The sequence below is a fragment of the Nannobrachium achirus genome (assembly GCF_963921795.1).
Source record: "Nannobrachium achirus genome assembly, chromosome: 1".
NCBI classification, from domain to species: Eukaryota; Metazoa; Chordata; class Actinopteri; order Myctophiformes; family Myctophidae; genus Nannobrachium; species Nannobrachium achirus.
In genome coordinates, this window is record NC_137810.1 from 78,268,825 (window position 1) to 78,294,569 (window position 25,745).

At 42.1% G+C, this 25,745-nt stretch overlaps 1 protein-coding gene across 1 annotated transcript; it reads left to right on the plus strand.

Annotated features, from left to right (window-relative positions):
* Positions 1-8,668: 8,668 nt before the first annotated feature.
* On the plus strand, positions 8,669-21,571 carry LOC308303719 (aquaporin-4-like; the record flags this gene model as incomplete). The annotated part of the gene is made up of 5 exons (XM_080748203.1): positions 8,669-8,792; positions 10,200-10,462; positions 13,881-14,045; positions 16,036-16,116; positions 21,314-21,571. 5 exons carry the CDS (start codon positions 8,669-8,671, stop codon positions 21,569-21,571), a joined length of 891 nt encoding a protein of 296 aa, XP_080604329.1.
* Between the last annotated feature and the right edge of the window lie 4,174 nt (positions 21,572-25,745).

Below are 25,745 nucleotides of genomic sequence, written 5' to 3' on the forward strand. Positions count from 1 at the left end.
CTTTGTTGTACGGTTGGTGTCAAACAAGAGTAGCAACAAAAGAAAAGCTGATCTTATCTGCATGGGCTTTTTGTATCTCATCTATCTGTGTGTTTGTTTTTAATTGGAAGTAGGCTAAGTCAAGTGTGTGTGGGTGTGGGTGTGTGTGTGTGTGTGTGTGTGTGTGTGTGTGTGTGTGTGTGTGTGTGTGTGTGTGTGCGCGTGTGTGTGTGTGTGTGTGTGTGTGTGTGTGTGTGTGTGTGTGTGTGTGTGTAACCCATTTAGAACGGGTACACATTATTGTGTATCATTATTTTATGCTTTAACTATTAAAAATAGCAGATATACAAGATCTGCGAACTTGTAGATCTGCTATTTTTGAAAAATCGTGAAAATTTGAATTTTGACCCGATTCTATAAGTGTCTTTTGAATCCTTCTAAGGTTTTTTGAAAAACCTATGTTTCTATGTCAGCAATCTGGCCAGCCATCGTCAAAGAAAAGGTCCTTTTCACTTAACTGGAGCTCAGTTAGTCTGTTCTTGAGAGACTACTACGGTATGTCAGTGGTTCTCAAACCTTTTAATGTGAAGGACCCCCAAAATGATATGTATTTGGCCATGGACCCCCATCTCAAAATATTTAGTTCCAGGGACCACCCCCAGAAGCAACATTTGAGTTAGAAATGTTCGCTTTGAAAATACATATATTCAAAGATTTGCACACATTTTCACGACTTTTTCAAAAATAGCAGATCTACAAGCTTGTATATCTGCTATTTTTCACTGGTTAAAGCATTCAATAATTCTAGGCCTAGCACCGCACTATAGCCTATTCAGTGGTGTAAAGCAGTGTTTCTCAAACTTCAAATTTCAAGGTCTCCCCTTAATTTAGGCCTAGAATTATTGAATGCTTTAACCAGGGAAAAATAGCAGATATACAAGCTCACAGCGCGGCACTCGGTGCCGCGCTGCGAGCTTGTACATCTGCTATTTTTGAAAAAGTTGCGAAAATGTGTGCAAATCTTTGAATATATGTATTTTCAAAGCCGAACGTTTTGTATCTCAAATGTTGCTTCCGGGTGGTCCCTGGAACTAAATATTTTGAGATGGGGGTCCGTGGCCAAATACATATCATTTTGAGGGTCCTTCACATGAAAAGGTTTGAGAACTACTGACATAGTAGTCTCTCAAGAACAGACTAACTGAGCTCCAGTTAAGTGAAAAGGACCTTTTCTTTGATGATGGCTTGCCAGATTGCTGACATAGAAAGATAGGTTTTTCAAAATGTCTTAGAAGGATTCAAAAGACACTTATAGAATCCGGTCAAAATTTTAATTTTCACGATTTTTCAAAAATAGCAGATCTACAAGCTCGCAGCGCGGCACCGTGAGCTTGTATATCTGGTATTTTTCAATAGTTAAAGCATAAAATAATGATACACAATAATGTGTACCCGTTCTAAATGGGTTAAAGCACTGCACTATAGCCTATTTAGTGGTATAAAGCTAAAACTTCAAATTTCAAGGTCTCCCCTTAACTCTGACAGTGTAGCCTACAAATGGAACCAAATACACTGTCAGAGTAAAGGCCCATTCCCACTGGGCCAGATAACAGATGAAGACGCTTTTCTCCGGATATTTTTCCATGCAAGTGGATGGTAGATACAGATAAAATGTATTCATAGGGGAATGGATCGCACACAGTGGCAAGTCTTGACATGTAATAAAAAAAGAAAAAAGAAAAAGCAACTCTTGCCACTGTGTGCGATCCATTCTCCTATGAATACATGTTGATCTAAAAGGACACCACACCAGTCAAGTCAGAGCGCGGTGGTAACCAAAAAGATACAGATAAAACAAATATCTGTCACAGATATTTATTTTTATCTGTATCTACCCTCCAACTTGAATGATAGATACAGATTTTTTTAGACTTGTAAGGGTCAATTTAGACCCCCCTAAAGGCCCCCAGAGTCCCTGGAATCCAATTTGAGAACCACTAAAACAGGCATGAGCAACTTTGATGACTATATTTCCAAACGCACTCCAAAGGACCACATTGCATTAGAAACCTTAAAAAATGTGCTTAAAAAAAATAAAAAAACAAAACAAAACAATACTAGTCATTAAGCTACTTATAGACTGAAGTAATTAAAGCGGGTTATGTTTGCATGTTTGGAATTGTAACAGCTGAAATCAATGATGTATCAGTATTCTGTTATTAACCTGCAGGCGCATTAAAGGAGTAGTTCACCCCTAAAATAAAACAATCTATTGATTACTCACACCTTGGGGACTTGGGTTCAATAATATTTTTTGTTTTTGTCGCATTCCTAAGACAATATTTGGATTTCAATAAATTTACCCCCATTGATTCCAGATGGGGACCCAAACGCATTCGGGTCCAAGCTCCTCTCCACACTCACCTAGTAAATTTACTATAATACATTTGTTGTCTCAGGAATGCGTCTCCATAAGTGAAGATGGGGGCCAGTTGCCCATGTATGGTGTAAAATGTCATTATAATTCAAACTAGTTTGGAGAATGACAGGAGAGTGTGTGGCCTATGTGTGACACACATTGTGTTATGGAATGTACTGTAGGACTAGGCCTACTTGCTCTGTCTGTTGCTCTCATGAGAGAAAAGATCTGTCAGCCACTTGAGTTCTACACCAAACTACCCACAGCATACATGGGCAACTGGCGGCCCGGGGGCCACATGCGGCACCCATTTTCAGTTAATGCGGCCCTCAAGTTAATACCGGAATACCGATATATTATTATATTTCAGCTGTTACAATTCCAAACATGACCTGCTTTAATTCCGTTAGTCTATAATAGTAGCTAAATGACTAGTATAGTAGTATTAAAATGTATGTCCAATGTACCGGTATTTGTATTTAGGTTCATAAAGTTAACATGAGTATCACTAAATGTGTTTGAAATTAAATCAAAATGTCATTTCAGGATTCCAATTCAAAAAGAACAAAAAAATATTCAGGATTCCAATTCAAAAGAAGCAAAAATAGCAGATCTACAAGCTCAAAAACGCATCGTGCTGCGATGCGTTTTGAGCTTGTAGATCTGCTATTTTTGCTTCTTTTGTTTGAGATACTAGAATGACAAAGTAGGAAGTAGCAATATGCATTGTGGCCCTCTGGAGTGAAGGTGGAAATATAGTGGCCCTCACCATCAACAAAGTTGCCCACCCCTGACCTACAGTATGAGAGTGAATTCCCCATTCCACCAATGCATTTGAAAATAGCAGATCTATAAGCTACAGCCTTTTGAAAATAGCCTATTTACAAGCTCACAGTGTGTCGCGATGCGACACATTGTGAGCTTGTATATATCTGCTATTTTCAAAGGATGTGTATATTTTGAAAACTTGGAAATGGGAAATTCTACGTAATGAGTACTTTTAGTTTTGGTACTTTAAGTGCAGTATTGATATTTAACTTAAGCAGGGTGTCGCACCAAATTCTGGGCCCTGGGTACAAGGATTCACTGCGGGCTCCCTATGAATGTTCTTCACCCATTTAGACTGGGAAAGCATTATTACGCATTATTTTGTGCTATAACTATCTGAAAAATAACAGATAAGAGCTTGTAGATCTGCTATTTTTGAGAAATTGTGAAAAAGTCTTTGAATATTTCAAATCCTTCTATTTTCTTTTTTTTATTATTATTATTTTTTAACTGTGTTTCTATGTCAGTGGTGCTCAAACCTTTTCATGTGAAGGACTCCCAAAATGATAGGTATTTGGCCACGGACCCCCATCTCAAAATATTTACTTCCAGGGACCCCCCAGAAGCAAAATTTGAGTTATAAATGTTCGCTTAAAACATACATTCAAAGATTTGCACACATTTTAACGACTTTAGCATAATTCCAGGCGCCCCACCTTGGGCCCTAGTAACTCAGTCCCACTTTCCCCCCCATTGTGACGCCCCTGTACTTAAGTAGGTTACAACATTTGAGTACTTTTTCCACCAGTGGTAAAATCCTGCAGCCTGCTGTGAGTCTGTGTGACATTAATTTAATCAGAGAGTAATATACATATTGTTACTCTTACAGATGGATAAATGAGATTTATTTACAGTACATATCAAAATAGTGTGCATACCGGTATAGAAATAGCTGACACAACACACCACTTGGCATATGTCTTCAACATTTCCAGGCCAAGGACCCCTTAGTTGAGAGAAAGATGAAGCAGGGACCCCACTACATAAAGTATACAATAGAGGGTATGCACATGCATAAAGTGAATGGCATATCGAGTGGCAAATCGAGTGGCAAAGTGAGTGGTAAAGTGAGTTTAACGTTGTTTAACATTGTTTAATGCAATCAGATAGGACTTGTCTGTGTGGATGTATGGGCTGTCAAGGCCAGAAAGTAGTTTTTTGCCACTCACTAGGCGTTCCCGCATAACTTCCGGGTATGATGATGATGTCACGCGCATACCCTCTATTTTGTTGCAGATTAAAAATGTACAAAACATGGATTATTTCTTATACAGTTTAGACTTGACAGCACTATCATCTGTGTAGGTTGGATTAATGTGTATTTTCATTATATTTAACCACTTTAACTGTCAATACCTACTAGTCTGCTCTTCTTTTCCCTCTAAACCAAACCTCTGTGCCAATAAATAGCCGATCTACAAGCTCACAACGCCTCGCAGTGCGAGGCGTTGTGAGCTTGTAGATCTGCTATTTTTTGGCTAATGTTCCATACTAAGAATTGGGATGCTAGGGTTCAAGTGATCAAACATGATCACACAAAGATTTGGCAGACCCCCTGTAGTAACTCTGAGGACCCCCTTGGGGTCCCGGACCCCCTGTTGAAGACCTCTGGTCTACACACAGTGAAATGGCTAATTGAGTCAAAGGCTACACGGCATAGTGGTGAGTTAAGAGTTGGTCGATTGTTTTCACCCCACTGGCTATAAGACAAGCAACCAGGGTAAACAGTGATCATATGAGGAACTATTGACCTGCCGATCTGGTCCATTGATTAATTGAGTTTTTATTTTATTTTATTTTCTATCCCTTTATTGCATTTTTCCCATATTCATTAATCTATTATTAATGTATTAATATGGGTATTAATTCTTATGTGGATTTGTTACAGCATAGAAGTGGCAATAAATTATAGATTTGAATATGACGCGTCTATTTAAAAGCCTGCCATCAGGTATACTGCCATACAAATCAAAAGTGCAGTAACCAAACTATGAAATAAAAAGGGTTTAAAAGTGTTTCAACTGTTCAGCCAAATGAGATATTGGCATATTACACTATAATGTATATCTTTTCTTGTATATATATTTATAAAAGGACTATGTCAATCACCCCTGGTGTGTGAGGGACATAATATGGTACATATAGACATAAGACTACATAGGCAAATGATACATTGTTTATTTAGCCTACTTGTTGCGACATAATTGTTTTATTGGCTTGAAAGGATCCCTGCAATTATTGTCTGTCTGTCTGTCTGTCTGTCTGTCCTTAACATCACACTTTTGCATCTCCTCCACTGTTACCCCTATCCATGCCAAACTTTGCACACACACTCCTTGGCTGGCAAACCACAACCTCCGCCCCTGATTTCTCACACTCTTCTAGCGCCACCATCAGGCTGATTCTTTTTTTACATTGCTCCAACAGATTTTGGCCTAAAATCACACAAAGCGGTACACAGTATCTCTAAAGTCATGTCATCAACATGGATCTGGGCCCATTTCTCACATTCCCTCCTGATTGGCTACCATTTCCTAAAGTTTGTGTATGCGACCTGACGGTCTCTTATCTCCCGATTATTACCCGGCTTGTTTGAATGCTTGATTCTGATTGGTCAATCGCTGAAATCAGAGGTCTGATATTCCCCGATAACAGAGCGCTCCGCTCTATAACAGACCGCTGCTAATCAAAGACTCAGAGCACCTGCTGCAGTCAAGCTGCACTGCGTGAATCTTGTACTGTATCCAACATGTCAGCCATGTAAACAAACACACAGCGACATTTAGAATGTTTTGCTCTCAAGAATGTTTTAAAATATATTTTAAGCGAGAAATAGACAACGTAGTATCAGAAAATGGATTCTATCTAATCAGCACTTCCTTGTTTTCCAAGGCGACTGTGTCTCGCTGGGGGACCCCCAGCGCAACACCTGTGGAACACTTTCAGCCGTCTGTAAACAGGGAAATACTTTGTTTTGTTTTTAGTTTTGAGTCAAATTATTAATTTTATTTAGTAGCCGGTTAATAAGCGGGATAATGAATGGCTCCTTGGTGAATGACGATATATAACATCCCTTCGGCTGGCGCCTCGGGGAGTTATCAGTCCGTCGGCCTGTTATACATCGCCATTCACCGCGGAGACATTCATTATCCCTTACTTAGAGAGTCTTACTGGTGTTATAAATAGTTCATCTCTTACTCAAGGAGGACAGTGTCTGTAGCAGGTTGATGATGTCATTTGTCCATGGGTGGTCCAGCCCTGTATGTACAGTAATGTGTGGAATGCATGTGCCTGCAACCTAATATTTCCTAAGGTTAATATATGAGTGTCATCAACACAATATTTTAGATCTGCACATTAGCACATGCATTCCATGCGTTCCATAGGGCTGGACCACACATCAATTGCAACAGACGTTGTCCCTCTTTTAAAATAAATACAACCAGAAAGACTCCCTAAATCGGAAGATAAGCGACCGTCAGGTCGCATACACAAACTTTAGAAGGCAATGGTAGCCAATCAGGAGGGAATATGGGAAATGGGACAGATCCATGTTGATGACATGACTTTAGAGATACGGTGTACCATTTTGCTTGATTTTAGAGCAAGATCTGTAGGAGCAGTTTCCAAAAATGTGTTTTGCAAAAATCGGCCTGATGTTGGCGCTAGATGGGACAGACGCATGTTGCTGACATGACTGTAGAGATACTGTGTACCGCTTTGCGTGATTTTAGGGCAAAATCTGTAGGAGCAGTGTCCAAAAATGTGTTTTGCAAGAATCGGCCTCATGGTGGCAATAGAAGAGGGCCATGTAAGAAGGAGTGTGTGTGCAAATTTTGGCATGGATCGGGGCAACGGTGTCGAAGATATGAGAAGGGCAAAAGTGTGACGTGTGACGTGTGACTGACTGACAGACTGACTGACAGCCGGTGGAGGTTTTGATAGTAACTGCGACCTTACGGTCACAACTAGAAGTGCTCTTCCGAGCACAGGACTCCGCCAGGTCAGGTATGTTATTGTGGCCTCCTGGTGGTGCTATAAAACGCCAAAGGGAAAAGGGTGCCATGTCTTCTTGTGCCTGTAACAGCAATTGGATGTATTCATGAGTTGAGGCCCTTTGTTCTGCTGAAGTTGACCTGCTGGTGGCGCTATAATAGGCCAATGTGAAAAGAGTGGCATTTGTTCCTCGACTTAGTGGAAAAATGTCACGTAAATGGCACGCTGTATTCATGATTTGAGCCATTATGTTCAAAACGGACCAATCCTGCAAAATTTGGAAGCCAATTTTAGGCAATTATGAAATATCAGAGAGATCCGCCTTGACCACATATGTCAAACTCAAGGCCCGGTGGCCAAATCAGGCCTGTGATTGAATTATCTTCGGCCCGCAGGATGATATTTAATTACTATTAGAACTGGCCCACTGGCCACTGGTATATTGCACAACAATGCCTGGGATTTGTATGAAAGTCCAACATCTCACCCATCAGACCAAAGGGATATCTTTATGGACTGGGGGAGATATTAGACTTTTGATGCCATCAGGCTGAGGCAGTGTGTCACTCTGTTACACACGCACCACCATAATACTACAAGTCCCACAATGCACTGCTAGTGCATAGGCGCGTATCGAGGGCCCCTGACCACAAGCCCGCGTTTGAATAAACATTGAACCAGTCCGGCCCTCGACTTGTACTATTTTTAAAATGTTGGCCCCCTGTGCATCTGAGTTTGACATCCCTGCCCTTGACCATAGAAATACTGAGCACTGATCTGCGTGATCTTTGGAAATGATCTGTAGGAGTACTGTCCAAAAATGAGTTTTGCAAAAAATCGGCCTGATGGTGGCACTAGAACAGGCCCATGTAAAAAATGTGGGGCAGAGGTTCTGAATTGGCATCCAGGAAGTGTGTGTGCACAGCAAAAAGTCCAGCCTATGTTCTTTGCACCGTCAGGTCACAGTTACTATCAAAACCACCGGCTGTCAGTCTGTCAGTCTGTCCACTTTTACGTCACGTCACACTTTTGCCCTACTCATATCTCCTCCACCGTTGCCCCTATCCATGCCAAACTTTGCACACACTCTCCTTGGCTGCCAAACCACAACATCCACCCCTCATTTCTCACATGGCCCTCTTCTTGCTAAACACATTTTTGGACACTACTCCTACAGATTTTGTCCTAAAATCACGCGAAGCGGTACACAGTACCTCTAAAGTCATGTCTTCAACATGGATCTGTCCCATTTCCCATATTCCCTCCTGATTGGCTGCCATTGCCTTCTAAAGTTTGTGTATGCAACGTGACGGTCGCTTATCTCCCGATTAACCGTGCTTGTGTTGTCGTCTCCTCCTGTATAGGAGTTGCTGGTCCCAGCGTGCGTGCCCTGTCTCCCCCTGCTGGCCCAGAACAGTAGTACGTGCGCGACGGCCACGGGCGCTCATGGCTGCCTTCAAGGGTGTGTGGACGCAGGAGTTCTGGCGCTGCGTGGCCGCGGAGTTCCTGGCCATGATGCTGTTTGTCCTGCTCAGCCTGGGCTCCACCATCAACTGGGGCGCCGCCACAGGTCAGCACTGCTGGGGAGAAAAATACACTTAAAGGCAGGGACGTGCTGGGCCCCTGATTCAGCCCGGGAAAAAGAGTTGCAGAGGCCCTCATTGCGCGCTATAGAGAGAGAGATCTCTCTCTATAGCGCTGCTGCTACTCAAAGATTTGCCATTTCAGATCATGACAAGTGACAAGCCAGTGGGCCAATTACATGAGTTATATTTCGTTGTTGTCAGGTGGAAACCTTGTGCGTCCAAAACCGTTTGTTTTGTATTTCTCATTTAAAAAATGATTTAAACTAGTGAAAACAGCCAATCTACAAGCACACAACGCCTCGCGGTGCGAGGCGTTGTGTGCTCGTAGATCTGCTGTTTTCACTACTTTTGTGCAACGGCCTTGTATGATGAAGCAGGGCTTTGCTTTGCGAAATAAATGTACACATTTGAAACTTGGAGATACGATACTTTGTTGGCCGCCCAGACCCCAAAATGGAATAAAGGCCTTTTTTTTCTTTTTTCTAATGGCCGGCCTGGACCGGCCGGGAATGAACTGGCCGTTCGGGAGTTGGCCCGCTTTTCCCAATGGCCAGCACGTCCCTGCTTAAAGGTGTATTCAGTGATAATGAAAGTGGCCGGGGGTCATCTTGTCCCTTACTGGCCTTACAGCGTGGAAATGTTTAGTTTGTTATAGATCTTTTACACCATTATAATGTTCTCGTTTTGATCATTAGACCCAATCACTGAATATCGGTAGGCCTACGTCTCCAGCTTCAGGATATGTATATAATACTGATTTACTACAAGACTGTGGCATTTAATGAGTTCAGTAGTTTACAATCTAGGCATTTAGCAGACGTTCTTAATTCAGAGCGACTGTGGTTCTCAAAACTTTTCATTTGACCATCATAACTAAGCATCATAACATAACTATGGCCATACTCTACCCTGATTGGTCAAGGACTGGCTGGCCAGCTCTGAAAACCGAATCTAGCTATGCTCGTCGTAACACAGGCCATGGTGGAAGTCCTTCTATGGTTAGCACACATTCTAGTGAGGAAAATGAATGGAAAATGTACCAATTATATTTCTATTTGAATGAAATACAATCACTGAATATACCTTTAAGGGGATATTTCATATTTAGATATTTCATATTTATTTAATCAGACACACCCCCTTCCTATACAAACCCATTGTAACTTCAAACTCCATTTTCACCATGATAGATTAATGTGATTAATTGAAAACACCCGTTCCTTTTTCTGGTGACTCATATTACCCTCCTAATACGTGAGCTGGCTGTGTTTTTTCAATTACTTTTTTCTTCTTCTTAATTTTCCCAAAAAATGATGGCAACTGCATGGCTACATGGAAACTGACCCTAAAGTAAATGTACTTATAATCACTTTCCGCCGCCGCAGGTGCAGAACAGCGCCCCCCGGCGGCCGACCTGGTGCTGATCTCGCTGTGCTTCGGCCTCAGCATCGCCACCATGGTGCAGTGCTTCGGCCACGTCAGCGGCGCGCACGTCAACCCGGCCGTCACCGCCGCCATGGTGGTGACCCGGAAGCTGAGCCTGGCCAAGGGCCTCTTCTACCTGCTGGCACAGTGCCTGGGCGCCGTGACCGGAGCCGCCATCCTCCTGGGCGTCACGCCCAGCTCTGTCCGAGGCGGCATGGGAGTCACCGCGGTGAGAGAGGATGTCTTTAGACCCATTTTAGACCCTGGAAAGCATCTGTGTTGCTTTAGATTTGAACCACTTTAAAGCAGGGACGTGCTGGGCCCCTGATTCAGCCCGGGAAAAAGAGTTGGAGAGGCCCTCATTGCTGCTGCTACTTTGCCATTTCAGATCATGACAAGTGACAAGCCAGTGGGCCAATTACATGAGTTATATTTCGTCGTTGTCGGGTGGAAACCTTATATGTCCAAAACCGTTTGTTTTGTATTTATCATTTTAAAAATGATTTTAACTAGTGAAAACAGCCGATCTACAAGCACACAACGCCTCGCATCGCGAGGCGTTGTGTGCTTGTAGATCTGCTGTTTTCACCACTTTTGTGCGACAGCCTTGTATGATGAAGTAGGGCTTTGCTTTGCGAAAAAATGTACACATTTGAAACTTGGAGAAACGCGGTTTCTGCCCGACAGTGACGATTTACTTTGTTGGCCGCCCAGCCCCCAACATGGAACGAAGGCCGACATTTTATTTTTTCCTTATGGCCGGCCTGGACTGGCCAGGAATGAACCGGTCATTTGGGAGTTGTCCCGCTTTTCCCAATGGCCAGCACATCCCTGCTTTAAAGGACGACTTTGTTTTTTTACAACAAGGGTTCATATTTGTCTCCACCAGCCGAAGGCTTGGGGGAGAGTATGTTTTCGCCGTGCGTCGGTGTGTCCTCCAGTTTGTTACCAGCTAATCTCAGTCGCCGTTGGCCCTCCGGTCGCTGCCAAAATGAGCACACGCACTCCCTGGATGCCAATTCAGAACCTCTGCCCCACATTTTTCACATGGGCCTGTTCTAGCGCCACCAGGAGGTCAATTTGTGCAAAACTACTTTTTGGACAGTACTCCTACAGATTTTGTCCGAAAATCACGCAAATCGGTAGACAGTATCTCTACAGTCATGTGATTGACATGGATCTGTCTGATTGTCCATATTCCATCCTGATTGGCTGAGATTGGCTTTCAAAGTTTGTAAGATTGGTCAGTTTTGAACAAAATGCCTCAAATCACGAACACAGCGTGCAATTTTTGTGAAATTGTGCACACACATTCCCACTAGGCCGAGGAAGAAATGCCACTTCAAACTTTTCAAAGATTCGTTTAGATTGTAATTAGAGAAAAGAAAATATTAGTGTTAAAATGGATTAATTTACTGCTTTCTATTGTTTCAGTGAAAAAATAGAAATAAGTAAATGATTTTTTAACACTCATCTTTTCTTGTCTCTAATGACTATCTAAAATATAAACCCTTGTTGTAAAAAAAAATAAAAAATAAATAAAAAAGCAACCTTTATTTTATATGTTGGGCTATTCAAAAATACCAGATCTACGAGATGGTAGCGTGGCACCGAGTGGTTGCCACTCTGGTGCCACGCTACGAGTTTGTAGATCTGCTATTTTTTTACAGGAGAGGTGTCATTTATTATTCTTTGTTATGCTAAAGAAAATGACAAGTGCGACCTGATATACAACATAACGACTTGTGTCATGTCTAGGTTTGTTTTCTCTAAGGTAAGTAATGTTGTGGCACAACAACCGTGGCCCATGACAATACAAATATCTTCCAGTATAATACGTAATTGCAATTTCACTATGATAATAATTAATTATAAATTAAATGAGCTGGCTGACAGTTTTGCCTGATGTAGAGATCCAGGGACGTGCAGAGAATTTTAGGCAGGGGCTGAAATTTCCAAAAGGGCCTTTTGGTGAAAGCACCGAAAATAGCAGACCTCCAAGCTCACAATGCGTTGCGCTGTGACGCATTGTGAGCTTGGAGGTCTGCTATTTTCGGTGCGTGAAACCACATTGAACTAAGCATAATCAAGTCAATACTGGAGATGTGGGTGTACAGCAAGGATGTATACACAGTGAGGGCAATTCTTTCAACATAAGATGCTGCATTCAAGTTCAGGAGAGTTTGGACAAGGCAATTCTATTGAATGCTGCATGCCTTCGGGTATATGGCATGGAAAGAGGGCATTTGCCTCTCTTTCACCATAGTAAAAACTGTATTTATGGTCTGGAGAGGCATTTTTTACAGACAAATATAAGGGCAGGGGCTCAAGCCCCCTTTATGTCTATGTGTGCACATGCCTGCAGAGATCAGCCCTCCCACCTCCGTTAACCCTGCAGGTTCACAGAGAGCATGCTAAGTTCTACATTACCAACAATACAGAAGTAACCTTTTGTGAGGTTTGACGTGATTCCCCCCCCCCCCCCCCCCCCCCCCCGCCCTTCAGGTAAAAACCTGAGCTACTGTTGTAAACCCAGCCCCTCATTTGTTTCTAACTTGCTTAGCCTCCACCTCCATCTGCAGCTGGCTTACTGTTCTGTGTCATTTGACAGTAGGCTTATATCATACAACATAGGCTAGTAGGCTATAATCAGAGCTGCAACATTATCCTATTTTTAATTGGCCCAATATATTTGTTGTCAACGTTGGAGAGGAGAGGAAAAAACCCCACTAGATGCGCCCCTGAGCAAACAAAGGCCGTTTTGGTATTGCAGCTTGAGAGCCTAATTATAGGACAGCTAGTAGAAACAAAAGGAATGGTCAGAGTGTGTGTTTGAGGGTTAAGACCTGTCTAAGACTCAATTTTGAGCATATATTTATACAAAAAATATAGTTTTAAAAGCATGGTGTAGGCCCTTTAAGTACAATTTTGAGGTATTTGTACTTTACATGAGTATTTCCAATACTTTTACTTCTACTCCACTACATCTGGGATCCAAATATTGTACTTTTACTCCACTACATTTATTTGAAAACTTACTTACTAGTTACTTTGCAGATATAACTTATAATATTATCAAACATACATTAACCACTTTAACCACTACATGACTATTTGAAAATAGCCTATCTACAAGCTCACAATGTGTCGCGATGCGACGCGTTGTGAGCTTGTAGATCGGCTATTTTCAAACATTTTGTACTTATACTTTTGGTACTTTAAGTACATTTTGATGCCAATACTTTCATACTTTTACTCAAGTACATTTAGAATTCTGAACTTTTACTTGTGACGGAGTATTTCTACATTGCTGTATTGATACTTTTACTTAAAGGAGCTAACCTTTTCTTGAAAAACGGATGCTAAAATAAAAAATAATGTTTCGAAAATATTTTATAAAAAAATAAGCTTGTGTTTCTGTGTTTCTGTTCAAAAATGACCAAAAAAAGTGTAAAATAATGATAAAATAATCATTTTGGCCATTGTCGGGCTGACACTTTGTTTACATCCTAGTCTAACACTATCAAAGAATAGACTATAATGTAAACAAAGTGTCAGCCTGACAAAAAAAGTTGACTATAGCTCCTTTAAGTGTAAAATGTGAGTACTTTTTACAACACTGAGCGTTTCTTTTCCTTTTCTTTCAGGTGAACAGCAGCATCTCGGCAGGTCATGCTCTGGTGGTTGAGCTCTTCATCACCTTTGAGCTGGTCTTCACCGTGTTTGCCACGTGCGACTCCAGACGCGGCGACCTGAAGGGCTCCGCCGCCCTGGCCATCGGCCTGTCCGTGTCCATCGGACACATGTTTGCGGTGAGTGCTTGTTCACGCCGGTCTGGACGTTGTTCTCTCAGCATTTTCAAAGGGGCTAGCTACCGCTAGCTTCCCATGACGCCTCGCGAAAGCCACTTCCGCCGACTTCCGTTCGGCCATTGAATTGTATTCATCCTGGCTGCAGAAAAATGGATACATCTCTGCTTCTGCTGCTGCTGCTGCTGCTGCTGTTAAATGATGACCAAACCCAAAAGGAGGCGTAAGATGAAAGTGTGTACATGGTGTTAGGTAGCATTGTTTGGTTCCAGTGACAAATCCACATGACATTCTGTGATGCAGCAGTGTGACCCGCTCTCACTGCCTGCAGTGCAGACTCGGAGCAGACACAGGAGCAATACTGGGTTGTTTTTGATCTAGGACATTTCAATTGCCATTGGGTCGTCAAAACATTTCCTCTGTTTTCACTCGGCCATTTATTAACAAGCTTGTTGCAGCCGCTGCATTCCTTTGATGTCCACTCGCTCTGCTATGTCCGACTGACAGGCAGGACTGTGCAGTCAGGACAGAAACCACTAGGAATTAGGATTATTTGTATCCAATGATGCTGGTTGCAGTGTTGTTTCTAGATATTTTTTTTAGGGTATACATATTCAAGGGAACGGTGGTCTGCGGACCACCTGGTTTTTCACCTTAAAAATGGGTCCCCTGCATTTTTCATCTAAAAAAAAAAGGTCCCTCGGAAAAAGGTTTGGGAAACACTGATCTAGACTATTACCTCATGGATGCTACCCACAAGTCTGTCTGTCAGTCTTCCGTGCGTGTGTGGGCCCATTGAACGTCTCCCTGGTGTTACCCATTCTCAGAAAAAGCGAGAATAGTCATTTCGCAACAAGGGGCCCCACAACAGCCAGGGGTCTGGCTATTTGGGGGTCCTTGGCATATGGGACATCTTTTTTGAACCCCTGATCTAGCCCTCCTTGTTGCTTATTTGAGGTTACCCCCTACAGAGGGTGCCAGGGAGGTGCGAACACGTTGGGGGCTCGTGTGTCCGGGGTTTTCACCAGCACATACGCATGACTGTGCATCTGTCTGCATGCCAGTGCTGTGTGTGGCAGGGTGTGGAGTGGGTTGGAGCAGCACATCAGGGGAAGCTGTGGAAGTGGTTGAACTCAGGGGAATGCAGTCCGGGGGTTCACGGGCGGGGCAGGGGGCTAAAGTTCCTGCCCCTCAGCCCTCACCATGAAGTGTAGGGACGGGTGTCTAGAACTGTCCACAGCCCTCCTCTGGGGAACCAGTTGACAGAAATGACGCCGTCTTATAATGAGAATTAGTAGGTTAAAGGACAACTTTCTTTGTGTTCATATTTTAGATCAGGGGTGGGCAACTACGATGCATGGAGAGGGCCACTATATTTTCACACTCACTCCAGAGGGCCACAATGCATACAGAGTCAAAAATATCAAAAATAGCCGATCTACAAGCTGACGTTTTGAGATGGCCCCCGGGCCGCCAGTTGACCGAGTAAGAGCCGCTCACTCGTCTAAATAAATTCAGCAATGATTTTGACAGCAGATTAAAAAAAAATCTGCCACAGATAAAAGAAATATCTGTGGCAGATATATATATTTTTTCTGTATCTACCATCCACTTTGAATGGAAAAATATCTGGAGAAAGAGACTTTTTTTTATCTGTTATCTGGCCCAGTGGGAATGGGCCTTTAGTCTTACAGCTATATTTTCGTCCATGCCGCGATGACCTGTGCTTAGGTTATGGTCCATAGAAAAGGGGAAAGAATCCGAGATATGGGAAAAGATATATAAATATAAGATACATTTTTCTGCAGCCGTTATGAATACAAGTGAATGGCAGAGAGGATATCCTGACTACATTATTCCCCTCACTCCTGCCCGTAGCGTGCTGGCTATTGGTTACCATGGTAACCAGTTAAAACGTCCCTGGACGTCTTAGGCACTCCATGTGTCAAGAGTAAATAATCATTGCAGTGTGTGGTATTGTGTTTCCCCTCAGATCCCCTACACTGGAGCCAGCATGAACCCAGCGCGTTCCCTGGGCCCTGCCATGGTCACCTGGAGCTGGGACAACCACTGGGTAAGCACTCTGAGCACACACGTGAGCATGCAGTGGTGTAAGGCAGGGGTTCTCAACCTTTTCAGGCTGCGACCCCCATAATAATCATATTTGAACTGGGGTCCCCCTCACCCTGACGAGCACTAAAAGTTGAGGCATTAGATTTTGTATAACATGGTTCTATTGTGAAAATAGCAGATCTACATGCTCACAAGGCCTCGCAACTCGAGGCGCTGTGAGCATGTAGATCTGCTATTTTCACAATTTCTGCCTCTAATATTTGACAATTTGGCCAAAGTTGTCATTTTAGATCTATTAAAACATCTTTAAATTGTCACTTTAGAAACATGCCAATACCCTCCATACAATTAAACTTTATATTGGTTTGTTTACTGTTGAGTGAGAAAACAATGTTGCACATTAAGTTAATCATCTGGGGACCCCCCCAAATTATTTTGGGGAACCCCCTGGGGGTCCCGACCCACTGGTTGAGAACCACTGGCACTGGTTCCCAAACAGTGGGTCCCTTTGGTTTTTGTTTCCTACTTTTAGATTTTCAATTCTTAGTATTTAGAAATACAAAAAAAAAAAAAAAAAAAAAAAAAAAATATATATATATATATATATATATATATATATATATATATATATATATATTATATATATATATATATATATATATATTTCAGTAATTTCATGAAGAAATCAAAGATAAATCGTAGAAATTCCATAAATTAGAACACAAATGTTTAAGCTCACAATGCGTTGCTTTGCTGTTTTCACTAGTTTGGGTCCTGGGCAAATGTTTAATTTCTCTTTTGGATCACAGGCTAAAACTTTTGGAAAGCAGGCACGTGCACACATATACATCAAAGGGGGCTTGAGCCCCTGCCCTTTTATCGATCTGTAAAAAGTGCCCTCTCCAGATCTTGAATGCAGTTTTTACTACCCATGCCATACCAGCCTTCAAGAGAATTGCCTTGTCCAAACTCTCCTGAACTTGATTGCAGCATCTTATGTTGAAATCATTGCCCTCACTGGGTAGAAATCCCAGTATTCACTTGATTATGCTTAATTCAGTGTGGTATCAAATACCGAAAATATATATTTTCACCAAAAGGCCCCTTTAGACATTGAGCCCCTGCCTCTCTAACATTCTCTGCACGTCCCTGGTGTAAAGTAACTATGTACATTTACTCAAATACATCTCAGAGGCAAATATTGTACTTTTACCCCACTACAATTATTTGAAAACTTAAGTTGCTTGTTACTTTGTAGATTTCGATTATTATTATTACTAATTAATCAAACCATTTCAGCCCTGTACATTTCGGCCATTTGAAAAATAGCTGATGCGTCAGACCGAGGCGCATTGTGATCTTGACTTACTTACTTACTTATCTTGCAGATCGGCTATTCCCAAAATATTTGTATTCATTGTTTGCATTTAAAATTTGTGAAATGGGATATGCTGTACGAAGACTACTTTCGACTTTTGGTACTTTAAGTACATTTTGATACCAATACTTTTGTACTTTTTATCAAGTGAATTAAGGATTACAGACTTTTACTCTTTACAGTAACATGGTGCATCTTGGGAATGTGCTTAAAAATACATATTAGACACTTGTACGCATGCCCCCACTGGCTGATATCGAAATGGTTAAAATCGCTAAAATGATAGAAAGCAATTATCTTTTCATTACAATCTAAAACATACATGGTCAACTGAGAGGCAGCCGCTCTTTCTTGTTGTCCCCGTCCGGACGAGGTAACAGACGGTGGACAAGTGTTGTGCGCATGCGACTGTGTATTCATTGTGACCCTCTGGAGTGAGTGTGAAAATATAGTGGCCCTCTCCATGCATCGTAGTTGCCCACCCCTGATCTAAAATATGAACACAAAGAAAGTTGTCCTTTAACCTACTAATTCTCATTATAAGACGGCGTCATTTCTGTCAACTGGTTCCCCAGAGGAGGGCTGTGGACAGTTCTAGGCTCCCATCTACCTCATCACTGGTCACCAGTGGTGGAAAAAGTACTTCAATTTCATTACTTAAAGGAGTAGTTTACCCCCAAAAGGACTTTTTTTTCAATTGATTACTCAACCCCATGGAGACTTGAGTTCAATAAAATTATTTTGTTTTTGTCGCATTCCGAAGCCAATGATTTGAGGAAACTCTTTGTAGGCCCATTGATTCCGGATGGGGACCCAAATGCATTTGGGTCCCCATCCCGAATCAATGGGGGTATATTTATTGTAATCAAATTATTGTCTTATAAAAATATTATTGAAGTCTCCATGGGGTGAGTAATCAATAGAAAAAAAAGTAATTTTGGGGTGAACTACTCCTTTAAGTAAAAGTATCAATACAGCAATGTAGAAACACTGTTACAAATAAAAGTCTGGAATTCAACATTTACTTGAGTAAAACTACAAAAGATTTGCTATTAATGTAGGCCTACTTAAAGGACCAAAAGTAGCAAGTCGTCAAATGCATAAAACGAATAAAGATCTTGATAATAGCACATCGACATGCTCACGGTGCTTGTAAGGTGACACATTGTGCGCTTGATTTTCAAATGGCCGAAATGTTAGCAGGGCTGAAGTAGTTAATGTAGGTTTTGTAATCAAAATCATAATCTATAAAGTAACTTGATATCAAAATGTTCTTAAAGTACAAAAAGTAAAAGTACTCATTATGCAGAATGTGTCATTTCAAATTTTCAAATGTATGCAAACATTTTTTGGAAATAGCAGATCTACAAGCTATACCTTTCACATAAATGTAGTGGAGTAAAAGTACAATATTTGGATCCGAGATGTAGTGGAGTAGAAGTAAAAGCATTGGAAACTGTAAACACTCTAGTAAAGTACAAATTCGTCAAAATTGTACTTAAGTACATGTACGAAGTTACTTTACAACACTGGTAACTGATCAGCCAGACTTCTGGGGGGTCGAACAGTGGGCTACAACCCCTGCTGGAGGGGGTTCCTAATGGACCCGAACACAGGATGTGACCTCTGTCTGGACATGGATCACATGTCTGTTTCCATTCTAATTATAAAGATCATGATTTACTGTGACTATCCGACAGCTTCCTCACTACAGCGCTGCTTCTGAGAACATAAATTAGACGAGCGCATGTGTGCACGATATCTCATGTCACCAAACCAGCCACTTGTGTCATCTAGTTATTTGTGTAGTGTCATAAGATGCTTGAAGACTTCCTATCACTGTAAACAAGAGGATGTTTAGTAAAAATATATGTATCTCGAAAAACGAATATATAGGAACTGATGACAAGGGGGGTAAAAGTGGGACTGAGTTACTAGGGCACAAGGTGGAGGGGCCTTGATTATTTTATGCTTTAACTATTGAAAAATAGCAGATATACAAGCTTGTAGATCTGCTATTTTTGAAAAGTCGTGAAAATGAGTGCAAATCTTTGAATGTATGTATTTTTTAAGCAAACATTTGTAACTAAAATTTGCTTCTGGGGGGTCCCTGGAAATAAATATTTTGAGGGGTCCTTCGAATTAAAAAGTTTGAGCACCACTAACATAGAAACATGGGTTTTTCAAAAAACCTTAGAAGGATTTGAAATATTCAAAGCCTTGCACAAACTGCAGATCTACAAGCTCACAGTGTGAGCATGTACGGTATATCTGCTATTTTTCAATAGTTAAAGCACTAAATAATTCAAGCGAACCCGTGTACTCAGGGCCCAGAATTTGGTGCGACAACCCTGCCTATCACTGAAGAGGATGTTTAGCAAAAATATCCGTACCTTGAAAAACTAATACACAGGAACTGATAAGAGTGTGCAGGAGGGTAGATACATGGAGGGAAATGGTAATTAATAGGGGTGCAACGATACATTTTGATAGCGATACGATACGCTTCACAATACATGTTTGACGATATACGATACATGGACGATATTGGTCATTCATGGGCCATGGCGATACGATACGATTTGATTCAATGGTTTAAAATCGATATAGTAACTATTTAGCAAAGACATTAAATCTGAGCGAAACATGCCAAAAATCTATTATGGATATACTGTAAATAAGTAAACACATTATATTTCAACACAAATGGACAAAACCGCACTTTGACATGAACATAGAGAGTACACACATTTATAGATAGACCAAAATACACTCTTTTTCTCTCTTTTTTTATTTTTGCCAAATACAAGGCACAAATACTTAGTTTCCATACAATCAATTATTTGCATTGCAAAACTATTCGATACAGATTATCTGCATTTTAAAATGATACGATCCAAAGCCAAAACTGTACGATATTTTGTTTTTGCAAACGCTATAGTAGATCATTGAAAATTATGGTTACCTCATGGTGGCGCTAGAAGAGGGCCATGTGAGAAACAAGGGCTTTGGCAGCCAAGGAGTGTGTGTGCATGGATAGGGGCAACGGTGGCGGAGATGTTAGTTGGGCAAAAGTGTGACGTGTGATGTGTGACTGACAGACAGAAAGACAGACAGACTGACAGCCGGGGAAGGTTTTGATAGTAACTGCGATCTGACAGTTGCAATCATCATCGTACACGATGGACAGCTAAGACGGTGTGTGCGTGCGTGTGTGTGTGTGTGTGTGTGTGTGTGTGTGTGTGTGTGTGTGTGTGTGTGTGTGTGTGTGTGTGTGTGTGTGCGTGCGTGCGTGCGCGTGTGTGTGTCAGTGTTGATTTCGTCGACTAAAACTCTGACAAAAAATGTTTGTCGACTGCGTTTTCTTCACTGACGAAAACGAAAGAAAAACTAAGCTGTGATGACTAAGACTAAGACTAAATTATTGACAATTTCGTCAATAAAATAAAAACTAGACAAAAACGTTAGGGAGGGACTAGTGGAGAAGAGAGTCATTTTATGTCTGGTTGCTCTCCGGTGTTGCGTCTGCGACGCATTGTGAGCTTGTAGATCTGTTATTTTCAGCACGCAACCAAGGGTAAAATCATTCATTACGATGCCATCAAGACCTGCCGAAATACATTTTAGTTGACTAAATCAACTGTAGATTTAGTCACCTAAAATCTTATGATATTTAGTCGACTAAAATTAGACTAAAACTGATACTTTTCAGGTGACTAAATTATGACTCAAACTAAATGACATTTTATTCAAAAGACTATGACTAAAACTCAATCAAAATTTGCTGTCAAACCAACACTGCTGTGTGTGTGCATTGTAGGTCTACTGGGTGGGGCCAGTGCTGGGCGGAGTCCTGGCGGGAGCCCTGTACGAGTACCTGTTCTGTCCCGACCCCGAGTTCAAGAGGGCCCTGGCCGAGGCCTTCACCAAGAAGCCCCTCCCTGCCGGCTACCGGGAGGTCCGGAAGGCCTCGGTCAGCCCCGACATGGTCAAGGAGTCGCTCTTCACCGTCATGGACGTGGAGCGAGCCGAGAGGAAGGAGCGCGAGAGGCCGGGCGAGGCGCTGTCGCCCGCATGACTGCTGAGGTGCACTGAGGTGGAAGAACGTAGCATCCTGGACCCCTCTACCCTAAACCGCTCTACCCTAAAGCTCTCTACCCTGTACCCTTCTACCCTGAACCCCTCTGACCTGGACCCTTCTACCCTGAACCCATCTACCCTGAACCCTTCTACCCTGAACCCCTCTGACCTGGACCCTTCTACCCTGTACCCTTCTACCCTGAACCCCTCTACCCTGAACCCTTCTACCCTGAACCCCTCTGACCTGGACCCTTCTACCCTGAACCCGTCTACCCTGAACCCTTCTACCCTGAACCCCTCTGACCTGAACCCTTCTACCCTGAACCCCTCTGACCTGGACCCTTCTACCCTGAACCCCTCTACCCTGAACCCTTCTACCCTGAACCCCTCTACCCTGAACCCCTCTGACCTGAACCCCTCTACCCTGTACCCTTCTACCCTGAACCCCTCTACCCTGAACCCTTCTACCCTGGACCCCTACACCCTCAACCCCTCTACCCTGAACCCCTCTACCCTGAACCCCTCTACCCTGAACCCCTCTGACCTGGACCCCTACACCCTCAACCCCTCTACCCTGAACCCTTCTACCCTGAACCCCTCTGACCTGGACCCCTACACCCTCAACCCCTCTACCCTCAACCCCTCTACCCTGAACCCCTCTACCCTGAACCCCTCTGACCTGGACCCCTACAACCTCAACCCCTCTACCCTCAACCCCTCTACCCTGAACCCCTCTACCCTGAACCCCTCTGACCTAAACCCATCTACCCCAAACCTCTCTACCTTAAATCGCTCTAGCCTTGACCACTCTACCCTAAACCCATCTACCCTAGACCCCTCAACCCTATACCCCTCTACCCTGAACCTCTCTACCCTAAACCCCTCTACCCCAAACCTCTCTACCTTAAACCCCTCTACCCTAAACCCCTCTACCTTAAACCCCTCTATCCTGAATCATTCTACCCTATACCCAAACCTCTCTACCCTAAACCCCTCTACCCTTGACCACTCTACCCATGATCCCTCTACCCTAAACCCCTCTACCCTTGACCACTCTACCCATGATCCCTCTACCCTAAACCCCTCTACCTTAAACCCCTCTACCCTGAATCATTCTACCCTATACCCAAACCTCTCTACCCTAAACCCCTCTACCCTTGACCACTCTACCCATGATCCCTCTACCCTAAACCCCTCTACCCTTGACCACTCTACCCATGATCCCTCTACCCTAAACCCCTCTACCCTTGACCACTCTACCCATGATCCCTCTACCCTAAACCCCTCTACCCTCGACCACTCTACCCTGGACCCCTCCACCCTAAACCTCTCTACACTGAATCCAGACACTCAGTACCCTGCTCTGAAAGAGACTGACCTCCTGTAGGATTAACATCCAGAGAGTTCATTTAAAACTTCATGTATACTCCATCACACAAAGGAGTACAAATGTGGCTTTATCTCGAACAAAGGTCAGAAGAGTGAGAAATTGTAAACCTGTATGTTGTTTCACTTTTGACGTCCTAAATTTAATGCATTTCCAAACAACGAGTGAAGACAACGTACAACGTCCCTGAGGCCCAGGGAATTGGAATTGAACGCATTCGGAAATAACATGTTTTATATCCGTGTTCACAGACAATGAAAATGCAAAGACAATACCTCGAAAACACGCGTAAATGTGATGTTAAAAATGGACGTGAAGCTGAAGCAACTGTAACATCGAGTGTAGAGGGTGAATAGAGCAGTTATGAGAGGTCTGTATGTTGTTATTATGTGCTATTTTGTTCGCCTCAGTGCACGCGAAAACAGAAGTATTGTAAAGTCCTTTTACAAACGATAGCTCCTCTCTCTGTTATTGCAGAGTCATTACCCAGTCACAGAATAAAGGGAAGTGACGTTTACTTTACTTAGCAATATACATTATTGCTAAGCTCCTATTATTACAATGAAACAGCAGAGGACCAATCTGCAGTTTTCAAACTTAAAGGACAACTTTTTTTTTTTTACAACAACGGTTCATATTTTAGAGAAAAGAAAAGATAAGTGTTAGAATGTGTTCATTAACTTCTTTCTATAATTTTTGTGATTCAGTGGATGGGGGCATGAGTAACAATTGGCTAAATATGTATTTTTAGAATACAATTTCTTTATTACTATTTATAGCAACACTACTAGCCCCCATAAGTCACTCACATCTGCCCATGAAAGATCGCAATACATCTTGGGCATGTGCTTATTGATCAGGGTTCCCATACATTTTTACCAATTAATTTCCAAAACTTTTCCAAAACCTTTCCAGAATATTTAACCCAATTTCCAGGACTATATAACAATAATTCAGCTCAATAACAGGTCGTAGCATGTAGACCGGCTATTTTCACAATTTCTGCCTCTAATATTTGACAATTTGGCCAATGTTTAATTTGTCATTTCAGAGGTATTAACAAAATCAATAACCAAAGACAATGCATAGCTATTTTTTCCAGGACCTTCCAGGACCCTTGATAAATTCCAAAACTTTTCCAGTACTGGAAAAATATTTTTCTAATTTCAAAATATTTCCAGGAATTTCATGACCGTGGGAACCCTGATTGAAGACATATTTAGCCACTTGTACGCATGCCCCCACCCACTGAAATCAAAATCATTAAAATCGCTAAAATGATAGAAAGCTTAATTATTTTATATACTTTAGCAGATCTACAAGCTCACAGCGCGGCACCGAGTGCCGTGCCTGGGGGGTCCCTACAGGAGGCCTGGGGGGTCCCTGGAAGTAAATATTTTGAGATGGGGGTCCGTGGCCAAATACATATCATTTTGGGGTTCTTTCACATGAAAAGGTTTGAGCATCACTGACATAGAAACATAGGTTTTTCAAAGGATTTGAAATATTCAAAGACTTGCACAAATGTCACGATTTTTCAAAAACAGCAGATCTACAAGCTCGCAGCACAGCGCTGTGAGCTTGTAGATAGTTAAAGTACCCAGGGCCCAGAATTTGGTGCGGCACCCCTGGTGAAAAAAAAAAAAAAAAAAAAAAAAAGTTTTGTTTCCGTATGAAGGAAGGTTATTTATATCTATTTTATTTTGCATGCACTTACGTAATCAGACCTTGATTCCATGTGATCAGGGTTATGGCTGAATGTTACAGGATTACTGTTGGCATATGGCATAGAATATGGCATAAAATTGCATTAAATATGGCATAAGATAGAATGCCATATTATGATATAGATATTATGCACATTACAGCGACGTATAAATGTGATGATTACGGATAATAACACAAGATATATTTAAACTAGGTTCCTTTTAGATCATACACTCCTATTTAAATGCAGATTGTGATATTATAAATCTTTTTGACCATTTCCACCCCCTCCTTTATTTATCTCATTCCCTCAAGTTCCTACCTCGTTCCCGTGAGATAGAACCTTGTGGGAACATGGAAATCTATCACAGCAAAAAGAAAATATCAGTCCAAAAATATTTCCTTTTTTTCCCAATGCCTCAGGCAGGGGTTTTCAAAGTGGGTGACGGCCAGGGCACCCTGGGGTGCCGTGACGGCAGTCCAGGGGTGCCGCGAGATAATTTGATAATATTTGGAATTTATCTGGATACTTGCAAAACTATTTAGTATCATTTTAACCTTGAAGTACAAAGTTATTTTCAGTCAGTTCTAACCAAAATGGCTATTATCTCAACGTTTTCCTCACAACATTATCACTAAAATATCGTCACTGTCGGGCAGAAACCTTGTATTTCCAAGTTTCAAATGTGTACGTCTTTTGGTAAAGCAAAGCCCTGCTTCATCATACAAGACTGTCGCACAAAACTAGTGAAAACAGCCGATCTACAAGCACACAACGCCTCACATCGCGAGGCGTTGTGTGCTTGTTTTCACTAGTTTGGACATAGGCCTACAAGGTTTCCACCCGACAACGACGATATGCCATAAATATAAGGTGCTGGGAGTGGAAATTATAATGTAGGGGTGCCTCGGATTAAAACAATATTTATGGGGTGCCCTGAGACAAAATAATTCGAAAATCTCTGGCCTAAGGGCACTGTCGTAAAGCACTTTTATTCTGAGGGAGGATTCTGCCAATGCAATGGGAAAGGAGTGTTTTGTTTTGTTTTGTTTTTTTGCAGAAAGCCGCAAATGGCAG